General features: G+C 45.2%; 1 protein-coding gene across 1 annotated transcript; it reads right to left on the minus strand.

The window, feature by feature from the left end:
• On the minus strand, positions 1-19,274 carry LOC142662243 (uncharacterized). Its single transcript, XM_075840363.1, has 3 exons — positions 19,169-19,274; positions 6,912-7,002; positions 1-4,817 (listed from the first exon to the last, which is right to left on the minus strand). Exons 2-3 carry the CDS (start codon positions 7,000-7,002, stop codon positions 1,348-1,350), a joined length of 3,561 nt encoding a protein of 1,186 aa, XP_075696478.1. The 5' UTR covers positions 19,169-19,274; the 3' UTR covers positions 1-1,347.
• Positions 19,275-19,574: the final 300 nt, after the last annotated feature.

The following is a 19,574-nucleotide window of genomic DNA, read 5'->3' on the forward strand; positions in this document are numbered from 1 at the left end:
CAGGAATGATACATAAATTTTATAGTAGAAGATGCCGTAAGTCTTCAAACATGGTCATATCTCACAAGGCTTGTTCATTTGGGATAGGCAGAGCATGCGTTTGCCAGCGGCTGAGCCTTCTATATTTTATTTTTTAGACCAGCGCATTATGGTTTGGACCGTGGTTAGGAATCCGAGGTCGGACACAGAGGAAATAAGCAACATAAAAACTGGCTCCTATATAAATGCATAAACTCAAAACTCATATATAATAAATGCATAAATAAAAAAAAAAGGCTTGTATTTACACGGCACGCGTACATAACTTAGAGTACGATTATATAATAGGCAACCTGCAATGCTATAGAGATAGCTGCCGACGTATCCCTGTGATACTAAAGGAATGCAACACCTACTATATCATTTCCAGATGTTTTCATTCCAGAAAACAAGACAGCGATATAAAAATAAATACCACGTAAAAGGGTAATTTTCTCTCAAATATATATTCTGCCACAAAGATGGACGCAGGTAAATTGGTCAAAAGTACCAACCATCCATGTAGCAGCCATTGTATGGGCCAAACCAATTTTCCATGCCTCACACAAGAATCCAAATGAAAAAAAATAATAATGGTACAGCCCACAAAATGGTAGATTCTGGTGCACATGGATGTAGACAGTACCTGCGTCTAAGTGAGTTATATTCCACTCAGTGGTTATCTAGTCAAATATAGATAAGTGCTTCCCATGTCATTTCGAAAGGCTTATGGTTATTGTCCAGAATGAGAAAAACACGGCCGATTTCTTCCAAAAAACAGCGCCCCCCCCTCTCCACAGGTTGTGTGGGGGTATTGCAGCTCAGCCCTATTCCCTTCAATGTAGCCAACTGCAATACCAGACAACCCATGGACAGGAGTGGCGCTGTTTTTGGGAGAAGGCAGTCATGGTTTTCGAATCCTGGACAACCCCTTTAACGTCTAGTATTTGAAAGTTCAATGGTGTCGCCATATATTCATCCTATAATAATTCAATGTTACGATTGTCAGTGGCGGAGCACTGAGGACTCTCTGGAGAACCGGTATCACCAATATTTTTTTTTGTTACCAGGTCAGGTCTTCTTAGGATTTTTTTTTTCCATAAAGCATTTGTAATTCTACAAAAACAGTCTACCATCGTGATAATATATCAGAAGTAAAGCCCACCTCGTGAAGCAGTTGACTAATCGCCAATCTCAAAATTTCAGGTACTACCAGAAATGCACAGATATCAAGTTCCATACTTAAATAAGGCCGTCTGGAGACCTTAATCGTGACCAACATTCTACCCAATTCCATTGAACTGGACTCATCACTTGACTTCCGAGTGATTATTTTTCATGCGGTGTGTATACAGCATTCCTTTCCTCTTCCGTACCTGTATTTCTGGTGTCCATCAACTCTTGGTTTGGTCTCCAACAGAACTGTACACCATGATGATGAGGGGTGACCTTGGAGTGCTGCTTTTTGTGAACCGCGAGATACCCTTGGTGGAGGAAGCTATCTCCACACTCCAAGCAGCTGTACAGAGGCTGAAGGTCATGAGACTTCTGGTGTGCCACCAGATTAGACATGAGATTATAACGTCTTGGGCATTCAGTACACTTGTACGTACGCTTGCCTCTGGGAATTATTCGTTTTTCCTTCGCTTCGTCGCCCGACTCAGTTTTACGAGGACGGCCCCTGGCTCGGGGTGTTGCGTACTCGGCACTTTGACTAGCATCGACGATAATCCCCTGCCCTATGTGACTCTTCAAATGATACAACAGGTTCGATTGTTGGCGAAAACGTTTGCCACAGCATTGGCACGAGTATGGCATCTCTCCGGTATGAGTGCGTAAGTGGATCATCAGACTGGTGCGTTGACTGAACTGACGGTTGCACTCGTGGCAGTGGTATGTCCGCTCACCGGAGTGGATTCGTTGGTGGACTAACAAGTTGGACTGGTGAGTAAATGTTTTGTCACAGGCAGGACAGTGGTACTCTCCCTTGGGTCCATCATGCGGTGAAACCGATGCAGTTTCGGTCTTAGTATTGGTTTCCAGGTGGACCCAAGAATGGGCTTGACCGGGGGAAGCCTCCATATCGGAGCTCATGCTGGGTTCAATCCCTGCGTCTAATCTAGGAAGCAACGGAGAGTTTGGCAAGCTCTCCGCGGTACAGTTCAGCTGCCCTTCAACAGTGTTTGTCTTTATATGATAAAGTAAGTTGGATTGCTGTCGAAAACGTCTCCGACACTGCAAACAAGAATACGGCATCTCACCGGTATGAGTCCTCAAGTGCACCATCAGACTGGTGCGCTGACTGAACTGTTTGCCGCACTCAAGGCAGCGATAGGTCTTATCTCCTGAGTGAATACGTTCATGGACCAAGAGGTTGGATTTCTGATTAAATGTCTTAAAGCAGCTGCCGCACTTGTACGCATCTTCAGCCGATGACGACGACGACTGGGTGCCATTTACGTCTAAATGATCGGTAACGCACTCGCTACCGGAGGCAAGATCGCCAAGATGGATAGTCTGAGGTCCCTGAAACATCTGCCTATTGTGTTGCATCTGGTTTCCGTCAAAGGGAAGAAAACCTGACCGAACCTGGACAGTATTGGGGGACTGAGTCATTCCAATAGTTTGAAGACCTTTTCCATTTTGTTGTTCTTTATTTCCATGCTTCCGTGGACGAGTGATGAGTTCATCCCCAAGAACGTCCTCGTGGTTCTTGAGATGTTGGATCAAGTTTGACTGCTGTCTGAATCTCTTCTCGCAAAGCCAACACTGGAAAGGCTTCTCTCCCGTGTGTATGCGCAAGTGGACGATTAAGTTGGACTTATTATTGAAGTGCCTTGGACATTTCCAACACTTATGTATAGCTTTCCCTGCCATGGAGCTCCCTGCAGGTCCTTGTCCTAACCAAGTAATTTTTCTTGGTCTTCCCCTTCCGAGAACATGGAAAGGACCCTTTGGAGGTCCTCCTTCTCCTGATTGACTTCCAACTCTTTGAAAGGAAATGCTCTGTCCCGGCTGAGGGATTAGGTTTGACTCAAGACTATTCAGCATCCCAGACACGTTGTTACCTTCAGATCGTACCGGTAGCTTAAAATGTTGTGGAGGATAGCCGTCATGTTCCTGACGAGGAGACAGCATGTTCTCCTGGTATGTATGTGGAAGGCCTCTATTAATGGGGTAGGAGACCTGGATTTCTCTACAATGCATAATGGCATTGGACTGCTCTAAGTGAAGCTTTTGATGCAACTGGAGGCTATGGGAGCTAGGAAACCATTTGGAGCACTGGGTACATTGGTAAGCCCTAACCTGGCTTTCTTCAATTCGCCCTCCGCCAATATTTATCATCTGTGGGCTATCTCGCTCAACATATTGACCAGAAGGTCCAATCAGCTGCCCAGACATCTTTACGGCCTGTTCATTTTCTGTGCTCACATTGGCTTTTGGTTCAACTGGCAAAGAATGGCTTTTCATGTGGTAGAGGAGATTGGACTGTTGGCGAAAGCTCTTCCCACACTGAAGGCAAGAGTACGGCATCTCTCCGGTGTGACCTCTCAAGTGAACCATCAGGCTGGTCCTTCTGGTGAAATGCTTGCCGCACTCTTGGCAACGATACGATCGATCGCCGGTGTGAATGCGCTGGTGAACCATGAGGTTGGACTGATGAGTAAATCGCTTAAAACAGTGACCACAGACATAGGGTCTTTTACAGGATCCCGGATCTTCTCCCTTGTCACCTTTAACGAACGGGACTTTGCTGCCCCAAACTTCGCTGCTGGATTCATCCCCTTCGGATATGAGATACATGAAAGGAATACCTGGGGCGGTGTTCTCTTCGCTCCAATCGACTCCATCGAATTCCTCCGATCTTTGATGACTCTTCATATGGTGGGTAAGGTTAGACTGTTGTCGGAAGCTCCGGTTACACTTGTTGCAAGGGAACGGGGCTTCTCCAGTATGAGTTCGTAGGTGGACCGTCAGACTGGTACGCTGGTTAAATTTTCTCCTACATACGTGACAAGAGAACGGTTTTTCGCCGGTGTGTATACGCAGATGTGTTACCAGTGAAGACTGTTTGCAGAAGGTCTTATCGCACACTATACAGCGGTATCTTCTCCATTCCAAGACTGGTGACTGCGGTTGTGGTTGCTGTTCTGGACGTGCCTGTTCATTCCCAATACCTTGGAATTTATCTTGGTTGTGTGATTCTTGATGCTGCAGAAGTTCCGAGAGATCTTGAAAGACAAAATTACAGAATGAGCATTGAAACAGACCCCAGAACCTCTGGTTTGGCTGTTCTGTAGAGCTGGAATCTTTTCTTCTGTTCGTATCCATAGTTTTAGATTGTTGGCCAACATTAGACCACCCGTGTGGTCTACAAATCACTATATTATCTTTCTCGAGTTTGCCAAAGTTGGTTGGCATTGGAGTGACCCCGTGTAACGCTGGCTGTGCTGAAGTGTCCTCAGCGGGACCGGATATCTTGGTACCACCAGCTCCTTGGTCCACGATGTCTTCTTCTCTGTGTCTTCCCTTCTCCAGGAGAGGCAATGTTGATGGTGAGCTTTGCCCTGCTGGAAAACTATATTCAACTGTGCCGCTGCCTGACTGGCACACCGATTCAGTCGGCATCATGGGATGGATATTTTTTTCTCGCCAACTGTTGTCGGTGTTATCAATTTCACTGACGATGAGAGCGCTTTGGGAGTTTTGTGCAGTTGTCTGTTCTTCCGGCAGCTTTCCAACCAGAGGAGCAAATGATCTGGGTTCTTCTGTTGTTCCACTGGTCCAGCACTCTGAAACTAAGAACCCCAAGAATTAATAAGCAAAATAGAAACTTACTGTAAAAACATACAGTGAACAAAAAAATATATAGCGAGACTGTAGTGATAAATGGTTCGTCAGCAGACAAAACTAATATCATAAAAATCTAAGTGTAATAAAAAGCAATAAAGACCAGCAACGTTTTCAAGACAAACTTCTACGATTAAATTCCTTTAATTCAGCATCCGATAATCCAGAATATCTGATCACTATGTTCAGCGTGTACGCCAGGAAACCTCCTGATGTAAACATGTCCATAGGGCTCCATTAGCCCAATGGAGGCCAAAAGAGTGTGAGCTGAAGATCCAAGTCATCTTAGGCAGGTTGCTAGGGACAAGTTTCCCGACAACCCTATTTGAAAAAAATTTGGTTGTTAGGCAGTGTATCCCTAACAACCAGATTGTCACAGAAGTGTCTGACATTTTTTTTGGTCTCCATTTGGCTTATTTTTCGGTATACTTCTTTTCCTTAGGTATGGAATAACGCAGTAGACTACGCTTTTCCATTGAACGGGTTGTCTTAAAAATCTTATATTGCGCGGTTTGCGGTTTTTTCTTTTATTGTGCCCATCATCATCATACAAAAAAAGTTTCAACCCTTTATAGTACTTGGATCTTTTTCAAGCTTCTAGAAAAAGACGCAACCACTGTTACGGGTCGAAACGTCGCTTCTATATTTTCGTACGATGACGATGGGCACAATAAAAGAAATTCATTCAAAAAGTTTGCGGTTTTCTCAACTACTTCGTTCTATCTGAGCCCGGCCTCAGCCTGACATGGAGCGCTGATCACAGCTGAAGATGCAGGGAGCCTCTGCACCTTTGTTTCAGCATTGGTGAGGGTCTCCGCTCCCGGACCCTCTCCCATCAAAACTTCTGGTATGTCTCTATGACATATCAAAAGCTTTTTAAAAGTGTAGTTACTCTTAATACTATACTACAGTGGGGAAAAAACAAATGAACCCACTCGTTCCATTATCCTATTCAATCATCTCCAGCATCTATCGATGGGAACGCATCGGTGACTCTACCTACAAATTGTTCCATTCCAAAGCTTGAAATGTATTTAAATACTGATCCTTGCACTTCTTAATTGATTTAGAATTTCTATTTCAGTATTTTGCAAGGGGAGGAATATAGACTGTCCCGTTCACTCCCAAAAAAAAAAAACTAGAAAAAGAACGTCAGTCCGTCTGGGTTTTATTTGCATATTGCCCAAAAACTACCTAGAATACATTTAGCTGACCTGCCAGGTATGAAACCGTTCTCCGGGACCAATTTAGTTAACCTATCGGCAAGAACCTTGGCAAAAAGTTAGGCGTCGGTGATCAATATGTAAATATGGCCGGTTCGGATCCACGTCCAGGGGATCCTTTTCCTTTTTTTTTTAGTATTAGAATGGCCTCGGAAGCATGCCTGCTCCCTTTTGCATGGTCTATAATTCTCAACAAAGCGGGCAAAGGAATAACCCCAAATCTCTTGTAGGTTTCAAAGGGCAAACCATCTGACCCTGGCCGCGTATTCCCCCTTGTGCGCCTGAGAGCTATCTGCACTCTTCAAGAGTATCCTTTTTATATTATAGAGAACATGGAAAGAGATCTGATCAAGTACTCTTCAAGCATCGCAGGACTGTACTCAGCCTCTAAAATGTACAGTGAGTAGTCCCTAAAAAAAAATCTCTCTATTTCCTTTGGCTTAGGCCTCATGCTCACGACCATAGAAGTCGTCCAATTCACTCCTATTGACCACGGACACCTTGCCGTACATTTACGGGAAGTTGTCCGGGCCGTAGAAAGCCTCCGAAAAAGATAAGACATGTCCTATCTTTTGCTTTTTACGGACCGTGCTCCTATACTTTGTACGGGAGCACGGGCCGAAAATGCGGATGACTGTCCGCAGCCGGCCGTGCCCGTGATCGCGGACCGTGATCAAGACTTCTGACATGTCACTATGTCAAGTTTTTTAAAAGTTTAGTTACACTTTAAACAATGAGATCTTAATTAGGACTCTTAGTATTGCGTCCGGCCTTATTCTAGCAATGTTTTCTTCCATAACGTAATAGTTTTCGCCTTACTTTCCACTCGACTTGCCCTGGCCTGATTGTTCTCTTGACCAAAGGGCTCTTCTGCATTTTCCATTATTGATAAAACATCCGGTTTGGACATCTGGAGACGAATAAAAACAACACATATTAAAAATGTATCTCTAAATAAAAACATATAAAAAAAACAAACCCAAAAAACAGGCCCTCGCCTTCTGTCAGACAATCCCTATTTGTTAGAGAACGTTAAAGTGTCCCTCTGCTGGGATCCCCTGTGATCAGCTGTGATCTGTGGGGAAATCGGGCAGTAAGTGTTCAATTTCCCTGCAGCGCCACCACAGTGGAAATTAAGCATTACACCGTGCCCAATCCTGTCAATGTGTTGTCTGGACATGTCCCCCAGAGCAGGAGACCCTCTATGTAACCACTCAAGAAATGAGGATTCTGAACAGAGGACCCCCCTCTATTAACTCCGAATTCCCCTAATAGGGTATATATAAATGGGTTTTAAATAAGCGGAGTGACAATTAATATTTTCACCGTTATAACTTCCATAGGAGTTGTCACACAGCTTTTCTAGACCCCCAAATGCCAAATCTACTTTGATATGCAGAAATACATGACCGCACTAAAACTTTCCTGAGCTAGGCAGATTTTGGCATTCGGGAGTCTGGCAAAATCTAGGCGATAACCCCTCAGGAAAAGGCAATAGTGGCCATACTGCCTGCTACCAAAACTGTCAAGAAACGGCTGAATAAAAGTATTAACTTGAAGAAGAAGAGGACAACCCAAGGACTAACGTTAAACAGCAACATTTGTCAGCAGTTGCCACTAGGGGGAGCTCAATGAAGACCGTTCCCATTGAACTCAATGAATCTGTCGTCACTAAGCTCCACCTAGTGGCGGAAGGAGACACCGGGATTTTATTTTTTAACTCTATGGCTGTGTGAAGGGATGCAGCATATTTGGAGCGGTGATCACTCACAGTGCCATACATTGGTTGTGGCTGTGCCTGGTACTGCAGCTCAGTCCCATTTGAGTAATTGCGAGTGACCTTTAGTACCAGGAACACACAAAAGCAAATTTACGGTGCTTTGTCTGGGTTAACAATGAAGGGGAGGTTGCGCTACAGCCCCTTCATGCAGCCGATTGGCGGTCAGGACTCAGACCCACGCCGATCAGAGATTAATGGCCTAACCTATGGATAGGCCATTAATATTATAGTGGAGATCAAGAATGAAGGCTTCTCACATGTATGTATATATATACACTGATGTTAGTAATCGCCATGTCTCCTTCCATTCATTTTAAATTACATCTCTTGGATACAGAACAGATTTAAAAGGGAAACAAACAGACTTCAGATTGAATTAAAGCCACATTTGAGTAGCGGGATCAAAGATTGAGAGCATGTGTTTGCAATTAAACATTTTCTATAGAATATCCCTATAACTGGCGTTTTCTACAGACCAAAATTTTTGGTTCTCAGGTTTCGATTTATGCAATTTTGTTACATTACTGACAGAACTAATGATGGATTAAACCTAGTTACAAATCCAGAACTGACCGGAATATTTTTCATACACCTGGCGTGCGAGAAGCCATGTTTATAGGCCATGCACACCCTTGAAAATGATTATTTTTATTTTATAAAAAATATCTATCAGTGTGTTTGAGGCAACTTTCAAATTAGTTTTCATTAAAAATTATATTTACTTTTTGAGATACAGCTGCTTTGTATCCTGTATATAGAGCAGCTGTATCGTTCGCGGAGTCCTGTACCCGTCAGGTCAGCGGGACAGACGGGTTCAGTTTCAGCGCTAGATACAGCTGCTCTGTATACAGGATACAAAGCGGCTGTATCTCAAAAAGTAAAAATAACTTTTAATAAAAACTAATTTGAAAGTTGCCTCAAACACACTGATAGATATTTTTATATAAAAAATAAATAAATAAAAAAAAAAACTTCAAAAAGGTGTACATAGCCAATTAAGGATTTTTAAAGGGGTTTTCCTATTATGGCATATTCTCCTTTCAGCGATGTTAAGTCACTTTGTAAATACATGACATTTTATACCGCTCCTGTCTTACAGCCTGTACTATACTCCAGAGCTGCACTCTATGGAGAGTGATGCTCATAGCAACCAATCGGAGATCTGGTTTCATTTTTGTACCAGAAGTTACAAAATGAAAGCAGGTATCTGATTGCTTGTTATGAGTAACACTATAACATCAGGTCATTTTTTTTTTTCAAAACAATAAAACTTTATTGTACTATGAACCAGAGGTCGCACTGAATATTTTGCAGCAGAGTAAAAAATGTGTTTTTTAGCCATAGAGGAATTGCAGTAATTTGGATAATATGTAGGGATATGAGATCATTATTATAACTGATAATCCATGCGTAAATAGGGCCTGATCACATCTGAGTTGGAGGATCCATTAGGGATCACAGATCTGGCCGAAAATATCAGGAAACTATACATGCTGCGCTATTGTTTCCAGTAAAACAATGGACACCGCGTCAGAACCCATTAAATTCAATGGGTTCCATCGGGCACCAGTTGTTTCTGTCGTTGTTCTGCTCCTCTACCGGAGCAGAACAACGAAAACCAGAACACAGGTGTGAACCCAGCCTTAACGACAAGCAGCGGATATATCTGTCACAAGTGAAGTAAAGAACAGTAAGGCTCTGTTCACACGATTAACAAAATACGTCTGAAAATACGGAGCTGTTTTCAAGGGAAAACAGCTTCCGATTTTCAGACGTTCTTTGAGAAACTTGCGTTTTTCGAGCTGTTTTCAATAGTCTATGAAAAAAACGGCTCAAAAAACGGCCCAAGAAGTGTCCTGCGCTTCTTTTGACGAGCCGTCTTTTTACGCGCCGAATTTTGACAGCGACAGGCTCGTGGGAACAGAACATCGTAAAACCCATTGCAAGCGACGGGCGGATGTTTGCCGGCGTAATGGAGCCGTTTTTTCAGGCGTAACTCGAGGCGTAAAATGCCCGAATTACGTCTGACAACACTGCGTGTGAACATTATTACCAGATACCGTTTCAAGTAAGCAAATCTGTGACAGCTGCTGAAGATAAAATCATGGCAAACGCCTGAAAATAGGTCGTGTGAACAGACCCTAAGAATAGAATAAACACTTTTTAAAAAAAAGTGTAAAAAAAAATGACACATCTATGGTAGCGCCGTGTTCGTAACGACTCGTAAACAGCGTACAAAAAAAAAAAAAAACTGCAAAATTCCTTTTTTTTTTTCACCGCCACCCCCCCCCCATGAAAAATAAAAGTCCAATGTACCCCAAAATAGTACCAATGAAAACTACACCTTGTCGAACAAAAAACAAGCCCGCACATGGCCATATTGACGGAAAAAAGTTATTGCTCTTGGAATGCGACGGTGAAAATATCTGTCACTCAGGGACTAGATCAGTAGACCGTGCGAACGGACGAGGTCAACACAATAAGGGTAAGTCCAAACAGAGTGGCCCTGACTCGGCTGTCAAATAGCCTGTTAGTGCCCGCTCATTATTGCGGGTAAAAGGGCACTTTACCTGCAAAATCGTGCGGCCTTTAATGAATACACCCTTCATAGCCTAACGATTTTGCTGGTAAAGTTCCCCTTTTACCCGCAATAACGCCGCTCCGTTTGGACTTACCCTAAGGCCGACTTCACACAGGGTGGATACGCTGTGTATCCACTCTGTGCGCCGCAAGGAATTACGATTGAAAAAGTGCGCCAAACTGAGGTGCAGTTTTTCTACCCGGGATGTCTGCTGCGGAAAACAACATAACATAGCCGGCATGCTAGCAGGCCGGCCTTCTGGGATGACGTTTCATCCCAGGAGACCGCTGCAGCGGCGGTCACATGGGTGTAGCGTCATCCCTGGAGGCCGGCCCTCTGACGTCATCCAGGCCGGCCCCCTGGGATGATGTTTCATCCCATGTGACCGCCGCTACAGCCTGTGATTGGATGGGTTGAAACGTCATCCCAGGAGGCCGCGCTGTAGGGAAGAACACAGACTTCTGGGTAAGTATGAGATTATTTTTTTCTGAGTTGCGGTTTTTTGCGGCAGGATCGCTGCAAACCCGCTGCAAAAAAAACGCAACAACTTCTATTTGTTGCGGGTTTTACCTCCCATTGAACTCAATGCGGAAAACCAGCAACAAATAAGCAGCATTTAGGCAAATACAATTGACATGCTGCGGAATAAAATTCTGCACCGCAAGTCAATTTCTGAGCGTTCTTTTACGCTCCGTATTTACACAGCGTGTGGATAAGATTTGTTTTATCTCATCCACTTTCCGTTGCGTAAAAACTGCAGTATTTACTCAGGCCCCATGCACACGACCGTAAAAAACCTCAGTTTTTGCGGACCGCAATTGCGGTCCGCAAAAACTGAGCCATTCACTTTCATTGAACACTGACACCTTTCCGTAGCAATACGGAAGGGTGTCAGTGCCGTGGAAATGTTCCGGGAATTATGGAACATGTCCGTTCTTTCGCATTTTGCGGGCCGTGCTCCCATACTTTGTATGGGAGCACGGCCCGAAAATGCGGCTGTCAGTCGGCGGCCGGCCGTGCCCGCAATCGCGGGCCGTGATTGCGGGCACGGTCGTGTGCATGGGGCCTTAGTCCGCAATTGTGGCACGGACTCCTCCATAGAAGTCTATAGGGGAAGCCAAAATTGCGGATGGCTATGGAGGTGCGTCCGCAAATACGGATAGCCATCCGCAAATATAGAAGTGTTGCTAAGCAACACAAAGGGGATTTTGCATCAACCAGGCCTCTTTTTGCAGATCCGTATATACGGATGCACTATGGACCGTATTTGCGGATACCATTCAGCAGAAGTGTGTACGTTGCTGACTATAAAGCAATACAGAACCGTATTTACGGTCAGTATTTGCGGATACGGTCGTGTGCATGAGACCCGCAATCACAGCCGGCCGCCGACTGCCACCCGCATTTTCGGGCCGTGCTTCCGTACAAAGTATGGGAGCACGGCCCGCAAAATGCAAAAGAACGGACATGTTCCATAATTTTCGGAACATTTCTACGGCACGGACACCCACCCGTAGCGCTACGGAAAGGTGTCCGCGTTCAATGAAAGTGGGTGGGTCCATTTTTGCGGACCGCAATTGCGGTCTGCAAAAACAGAGGTTTTTTTTACGGTCGTGTGCATGGGGCCTGAGGCAAATATTTCCTGGACCACACCACAGCGTTCACAAACCAGTCTCACAGCAGAGGCTGTGCTTCCCGCCAAAACTGACCAATCAGCTTCTTGAAAATGGAAGAGCTCCTTACTCACAGCTGGCTGCAAATAAGGAGCTCTCTCATTGGCTCTCCTGCACAGGCAGTGTGTGCACACAGCGCTGAGGCGTGCTTTTCCTTCTTCACGTACGCCATTCAGTTTCATGCTTAGAAATACACGAGACTCATTATAAAGCGTGAAAATGCCAGTTATTGCGACCTCCGCCACGAAAACCTCTTCAGTTCATTGTTTTATGTACCATACACGACATCGTTTTCCAAGGCCTTGTTCACACGACGCCAAAAAAAACCTGAGCGTAAACGTGTCAAAAACGCTAGCGTTTTTGTAAAGTGCTTTTTCAAATTTATTCGTTTTTTGCGTGCTATCGGCGCGTAATTAGGACTCCCATTGACTATGGGAATTAGGCGTGTTTTGGCACGTGTTACGCGGCACCGAGTCGCCCTGGCGCTTCTTTTATTAACTAAACGCGCTTTTAAAAACGCTTGCGTAAAAAGAAACGCGTCGTATGCACCAACAATGCACTTTTTCCATTGATGTCAATGGGAGGCTTAAATCATGCGTTTGACGTGTTTTAAAAACGCCGTGTGAACAGGGCCTTATAATTCAAAGGGAGCGACCATGGTTTAAATAACATTTCCGTATTATCCCGGCCCGGCAGACATCGTTGTTTGATGTAAAATATATATCTTAAAAAGGTAAAAGAACAAGAAGAAAAAAAGAAAGGACGCGACCGAAATAAATGTTATTAGCAGCACAAAAATAACCAGGCGAGTGGCGGCAGCTCGTCCTGCGGAGCTAAAGGCTGAGGCCGTGAGAGGAAAATTTACAGCCGCAATATAAAAATAATGCTTCCACACAATACCACATAGAACGCCCCACAGCCATTAACCGCTCCACTGCCAAAAATACTGCGCTCTCATTTTAACCCCCTAGGCCCTGAAGTCATAACTGTTGCTCTTTCCATCTTTTGTTGGCAGATTTCCTTGCAAAATGGAAGACTTTGTCGGAGTAGCTCTGAAAATAAAAAATTAAAAGGTCCCAGAGGTCAAAATGGATTCCCTGCGAGAGCTCAGTCCCGTCTAAGGCTGCCATGGCAACGCGGGGCACGTGACTATAAGAAAACAATGGTTTTAATGCTAGAAAAACAAATAAAGTGCGAGCAGGAAGTTCGCAAACTAGACATTACGGGCAGCATATGTAGAGGACGCGCTGCAGATCTCACTTTGGAACAGTATACGGCCACGTTCACACAAAACATTTTTGGGGAATTTTTGCCGCTGACGTATTGAAATCGGCGAAAACAGAGGTTTGAAAAACAGCCCCAAAAAAGCCTAGAAAATTTTTTTGGGGGGCAAATTGTACATGCGTTTTTTTTTTTTATGCCGTTTTTGCTGGTGTTATTTTTGGGCAACTAGTGTGTTTTACTACCTGCGTTTTTTAGGTGCCGTTTTTCACATTGCAAATCATGTGATTAAAAGATCATGTGATGCAAAAATTCCTCTTCGCAACACCTAATTTAGTCAGAAAAACCGTCAACAAAATATGGCAAAAACAGTCATTTACATTGAAACATGCGGTTTTTGAAGAGGAAAATAACCCTAAGGGTATGTTCACATGGCCGTAAAAGCCCGAACGGCCGAAAAATCGGAAGCAGAACGCCTCCAAACATCTGCCCATTGATTTCAATGTGCAATACGGCGTTCTGTTCCGAAAAAGAAGTGCAGGTCACTTCTTGGGCCGTTTTTCATTAACCCTATTGAAAACGGCCGCAAAAAAACGCTGCGAAAATCGCGAGTGGCTTAAACGACGTCTGAAAATCAGGAGCTGTTTTTCCTTGAAAACAGCTCTGTATTTTCAGACGTTTTTGAGCTTGCGTGTGAACATATCCTAAGGGTATGTTCACACGGCAGCCTCCGTTACGGCTGAAATTACGGAGCTGTTTTCAGGAGAAAACAGCTCCTGAATTTCAGCCGTAATGGCATTTGCAGGCGTTTTTCGCAGCGTCCATTACGGACGTAATTGGAGCTGTTTTTCCATGGAGTCCATGGAAAACGGCTCCAATTACGTCTCAAGAAGTGACAGGCACTTCTTTGACAGCGGCGCGTAAAAAAAATGACCGTCGGCACAGTACATCGTAAAGCCCATTCAAACGAATGGGCAGATGTTTGCCGACGCTTTGGAGCCGTATTTTCGGATGTAATTCGAGGCTAAAACGCCCGAATTACGTCTGTAAATAGGGTGTGTGAACCCAGCCTAAGGAGGTTAATGGGAAAAACCGGCACTAAATAAAATGAAAAAAAACAAAAAAAAACGCAACAGACACACAAAAACAACCTAAAGACTCATGCACGCTTCCGTGTGCCGTTGAACGGCCGCTAATGAGTTCCGTGAATCACGGACGACTTCCGTGTGCAGTCCGTTGTTTCACGGACCAAATCAATGCAAAGGCCGAGACTGTTCCGTCAAAAACGGACATGAATAGGACCTGCCCTATTTTTGAGGGAACGGCCGCACGGTTCCGTTAAAACAACATAAGTGCGCATGGCTCCATTGAAATAAATGTGTCAGGGTGCTATCAGTTAAAAAACCGGATAGCACTCTGACAAAAAAAAAACGGAAGTGGGCAAAAATAAATCGCAATTTTTGTAGTGCATTTTATATTTCCCTATTGACAACAGGCCGCAGTGTTTTTTGCTGCAAAAAACCAGCATAAAACGCCACAAAAAATGTGCAGTTTTTCCTAAAAACGCTGCCTGTGAAGCCGTCCCTACACAGGCTTTTTATACGATGTTCCTTCCCCCACGCGTTTTTCTTTTTTATTGTGTTTTTTATTGCTACAAGCTGCAGCGGCCAGATGGTTGGTGTAAGCGAATGGGAAAATATGATTTTCCACTCACCCACAGCTTTTTTTATATAGTGGCTTATTTAGCTAATTTTAGAGCATGTTATTTTTTTCTAGTTGCGGCCATTTTGAGGCGATTTTTCACTGACACCGACGGAATATTAAAAGAAACATGGCCGTACACCTTTTTCCATCCATTTTCTATAAGAACATTTACAGCCCCCACATAAAAAAAATAATAAAAACGCGTTTTAGTCTAGTATATAGTTATTCACACATGACTGATTTTTTTTTTCCAGTTTGGCCGTCGTGGAAATTTACGCAGCGGGCTAGTAAAAAGGATTTCGAGAGATCCCATTCGTACAATGCGGATAAAACCGTTCATGTGTTTTTCAGGCATTATGGCGCTGTTTTTCTCCTATTGATTTTAATAGGGATGCATCACGGCATACAAAACAATGGAAGAGATGTCATTCGGATTTTTACGTGTGGTACTGCAATGCGGTTTTTCCCAGACGCTGTTAGGCGTCCTTCTCACGCACTTGTAAAAAAAACAAAAACATCAATTTGCAGCATTTTTCATTGCGTTTTTTTGTGGTATTTTTTTCTATTGCATTTGTAACACACGTTGTTTTCAGGCTTCTTCAAGTCCTATAGAGAAGCCTATAGGTTAAAACACCCCCAAAAAAAAGCCACTCCTAGTGCACCAAGCGCCATTGACACGAAAAACGCACGAAAATGCCAAAAAAACGCCACAAACAAAATCATTGCGTGTAGTGCATATATATATTTCACTGACAGCATTTTTGACCAAAAAAACAAACAAGCAAGAAGAAAACGCCACAAAACATCCGTGTTTTTCCCAAAAACCTGAGTGAAACCGCCCTTATAAGAACATTTCCTCAAATTGCTGCTCGAAGGAAAAAAAAACTTAGTAAAATGACATGTATTGACGCATCAAATTAATATAAATCCAGAAAACAAACGCCCAGACCGCCTTGGGCTATAACAGCGCCATTCCTGACCAGTCGATGTGTAAAAAATGTCAACACAGCCCCATAAAAGTGAACAAGAGACACCGGGGCAGATTTATTATTGCTTTTGCGCCTCGGTTCCGGTGTTTCGTGCGTCTATTTTCTTGCCGCATATATCGTTAGCTAAATGTATTAATGCGTGCGCCAAAAAGGATCTTGATTTGCGCCATGCTCGCCGCGCCGGGTCGTATTCTTAAACACGACTGTGTGTGTCGCCCGAGTCCCATCCGTAATCCGTGGAAAGATCGGACATGTTCTAATCTTTCCACAGATCGGAGAGTCGGGTCCGTTTTCACGGACTCAATTCACTCACTGAAGTGAATGGGTCCGTGAAAACTATCGGGTGCCACTCGGATGCCGTGAAAGACGGCCCGAGTGGCACTTGGTCACGTGCAAGAGCCCATAGAATACAGCTGTGAATTTGTCAAGTTGTGAAACGCGCCAGACTTATCACTCGCTTGCGCCAGTTTTGTGGTGCAGAGTACTGGTCTAAAGTATACCATACCACCCGAAAGGGAAGGGAGCCTAACACCCGCCAAATCTAAACAGCATCGCTAAAAAAACGTGGCGCATCTTCAGCCGAAGGCCTTATTCACACGAACGTGGGGAAACTCGGACATGAAAAACAGTCGTTTTCCTCGTCCGAGTTTTACTCGTGTGGGACCCGTTTTCACGGATCCCCATAGACTTGAATCTATGAAGGGATCCGTGAAAACGGAAGAAAATAGGACATATTCTATCGTTCAACGGACCCTTCACACGTGTGAACGACCCCATTAAAATACATGCGTCCGTGTGACGGCTCTTCTTTTAGCGGACGTATTCAACGCTCGTGTGAATAAGCCCTTACATCTCTATCTTTAGACTATTATTAATAAATCCGCCCCACTACCTGAAGGTAGGACTACGTAACTATTTCTGTGCCATAGCAAAAGTTGCATCCTGATGTTCACCTGTGCAGCTGCCACCTGACATTGAGCTCCGCTTATAATACCCCTCAATGCATTGGTATGGTACTAGCTCCAGCCACTATAATCAATACGGATTATTACCCGGCGCCTACTGAATCCGGCGACTGTCTAATCCACCAAGTTCTCCAGAGCAGGAGCCCCTCTCACCAGTGATTCCCTGCTCTGAGGGGGGGGGGGGGGGGTCGGCATACGTTGGAAACCCTTTAAAGGCTATGCCAGGACTCAATTCCATTACAATATTGGTGGAGTCCCAACTCCGGACCCCTTTCCTTGATGTACCCTCTGATAGACACGTCCCAAATCCCACACTTTTTTTTAGTCTTATATATATTTATCACTACAAGAAAAATTTAGGAATATGACATTTTAGTATTAGGCCGGTCTCACCGAAGCGGAACACGGGCCGGTGTTACGGCCGCAAATTCCGGCAGGAATGTGGGTCTAATGACCCCCGAGTTACCTGCATCATTGCCGTCCGCCCCATCCTCATCTCATTCTAAGGGCACACGACCATTGTTTTTTTCAATGTCCTAACCGTTTTTTTTGCGGATCCGTGCGTCCATTCCGCAAATGATAGATCAGGTCCTATTCTTGTTGGTGTTTGCGGTCCGTCTCACCCATTCTAGCGTATGGGTAGGCAAAAAAAAAAAAAAAACGGACAGCACGCGGAAGCCACTAAGGCCTCATGCACGTGTTTTTGCGGCCGCAATTCACCCGCAAGTCTGCAGTCCCATTCATTTCTATGGGCCCATTCACATGGCCGTGGCTTCCAAGGTCCGTGCATTGCCCGGGAGCCTGGACGGCAAAAAGAACGTACATGTCTTATTACGGCCGCATTTTGCAGTCCAGACTCATTGAAATGAATCTGCACGGCCCGTGATTTGCGGGCGGCCCGCGGGTGACACTCCGCGGCCGTCCGAGCCGCAAATCACGGGCAGTGCACACCACTTCGGTCGCGTGCCTGAGCCCCAAGATCCGTGTTTTGCGGTTCACAAAACAGACATGGTCATGTGCAGGACGCCTTAGGGTACGGTCCTAGATAGCGGAGGCCGGATCAAGCATGCGGTGGCCAATGCCCACGCAATTGTGCCGGCATATACGTGTGCCCATTGGCCCTTGCAAGTGAGCCGGGCTTGCGGCAGATGCTAAGTGGCACCGTACCCTCAGGTTCTCGTGTTTTTCTGTTAGGCTGGGGCTACCTGGCGACTTTGATCGAGCGTCCATCGCAATAATGTAAGTGAAGGCGGCCGCACTGCGACGCACAAGTTGCCGCAACATGACAGTCACAAAAGACGCATCAAGTTTGGATTTTTTTGCAACGGTGGCAGCAACTGGTGGCTCGCAACGCAGCCACATTCACTTACATTGCTGTGATGTACGCACCGCCATCTTTCAACGGGAGACCAAAGTCGCCACATGGTCCTAACCTTATGGGGGTCGATGCGCCATTTTAGCGTCCCAGGGTTGCAGCCGGATTACAGTCGTGTAAAACAAGCCTCGTTTTGCGTAAAAAAAAAAAAAAAACACAGAAAACCTTACAGGATCACGTCCTCCGTTCCGTCAGGAAACCGGACGTTGTTACATTTCCCTTTAAAAACGGAGGAAACGGACATGTGGCGCTGGTGCGAACGGAGCCGAATATTATATTTTGCGGCGCCATCATTAGAACCGACTAGGACGGCGCAATATCCCGCGTCATCGCCCCCCATTAAAAGTGCGCTACTTGCAGCCTCATCGCTAGAACCGACCGTGATCGCGCGTCATCGCCCCCCATTAAAAGTGCAATAAATCAACGCTACCGCGAACGCCGCGCAGCAAAGGGAGACATTTCGATGCAACTTTATGACATTTTCGCATCCGACCGTGCCGCCGTCCCTGCCCGATCCTCAAGTTAACTACGTACCCCGCCGCAAACTTGCTAATTAAGCATGCAATTAATGAATTAATGACAGGACCTCCCAGGATCTGCGCTGCCATAAACTCCCAGCACTGGAGCGGCGCTGCAGCCGGGGGGAGTCCTCTGCATGCAGCACTTTTAACCCTGTGATTGCCAGTGGTTCTGCATAGCACCCTCCCCGGCAGCCAAGGGGTTAAACGGAGCGAGAGTCGCCCAGGAGAAGAAGAAGGAGGAGGAGTGCAGGCCCGGCTCATACTCACCTGGGTGCAGGGAGAGGGGTGTGCGGGGGTCAGCTGGGCGGCAGGAGGGCAATGGACATTGGGGGGAGTAGACACAGGATGCTTTGTGCAGGGGGGAGGAGGAGAGACACTGATGTACGGAGGGGGGCAGCTAGGGGGGGAAGGAGACGGAACTGCCGTACAATGTCTACGGCGGCCGGAGAGGTCCAATCCAGCTACAAAGGCGTTTCTCTGTCTTCCATGACATAGTATGAGGGGAAATTCAGCACATAGAAAACTAGAAGTAAAATGTAAAAAATGGTGTCAGAGGCAAAAAAAAGGCCCCATGCACGCGTCCGTAATTGCAAATAAAATACTTACACATTCATTTTATATCAGCCATGGACACCTTCCCGTATATTTACGGGTGTGTTCGGGCGGTAGACAT

The sequence above is a fragment of the Rhinoderma darwinii genome, chromosome 10, assembly GCF_050947455.1.
Source record: "Rhinoderma darwinii isolate aRhiDar2 chromosome 10, aRhiDar2.hap1, whole genome shotgun sequence".
Lineage (NCBI taxonomy): Eukaryota > Metazoa > Chordata > Amphibia > Anura > Rhinodermatidae > Rhinoderma > Rhinoderma darwinii.

Excerpts from the sequence above, each read along its gene's own strand:
- LOC142662243 (XM_075840363.1), bottom strand. The coding sequence starts at position 7,002 with ATGTCCAAACCGGATGTTTTATCAATAATGGAAAATGCAGAAGAGCCC. Across the intron at positions 4,818-6,911 it reads CAGGGCAAGTCGAGTGGAAA|TTTCAGAGTGCTGGACCAGT; the intron begins GTAAGGCGAAAA and ends TGGGGTTCTTAG.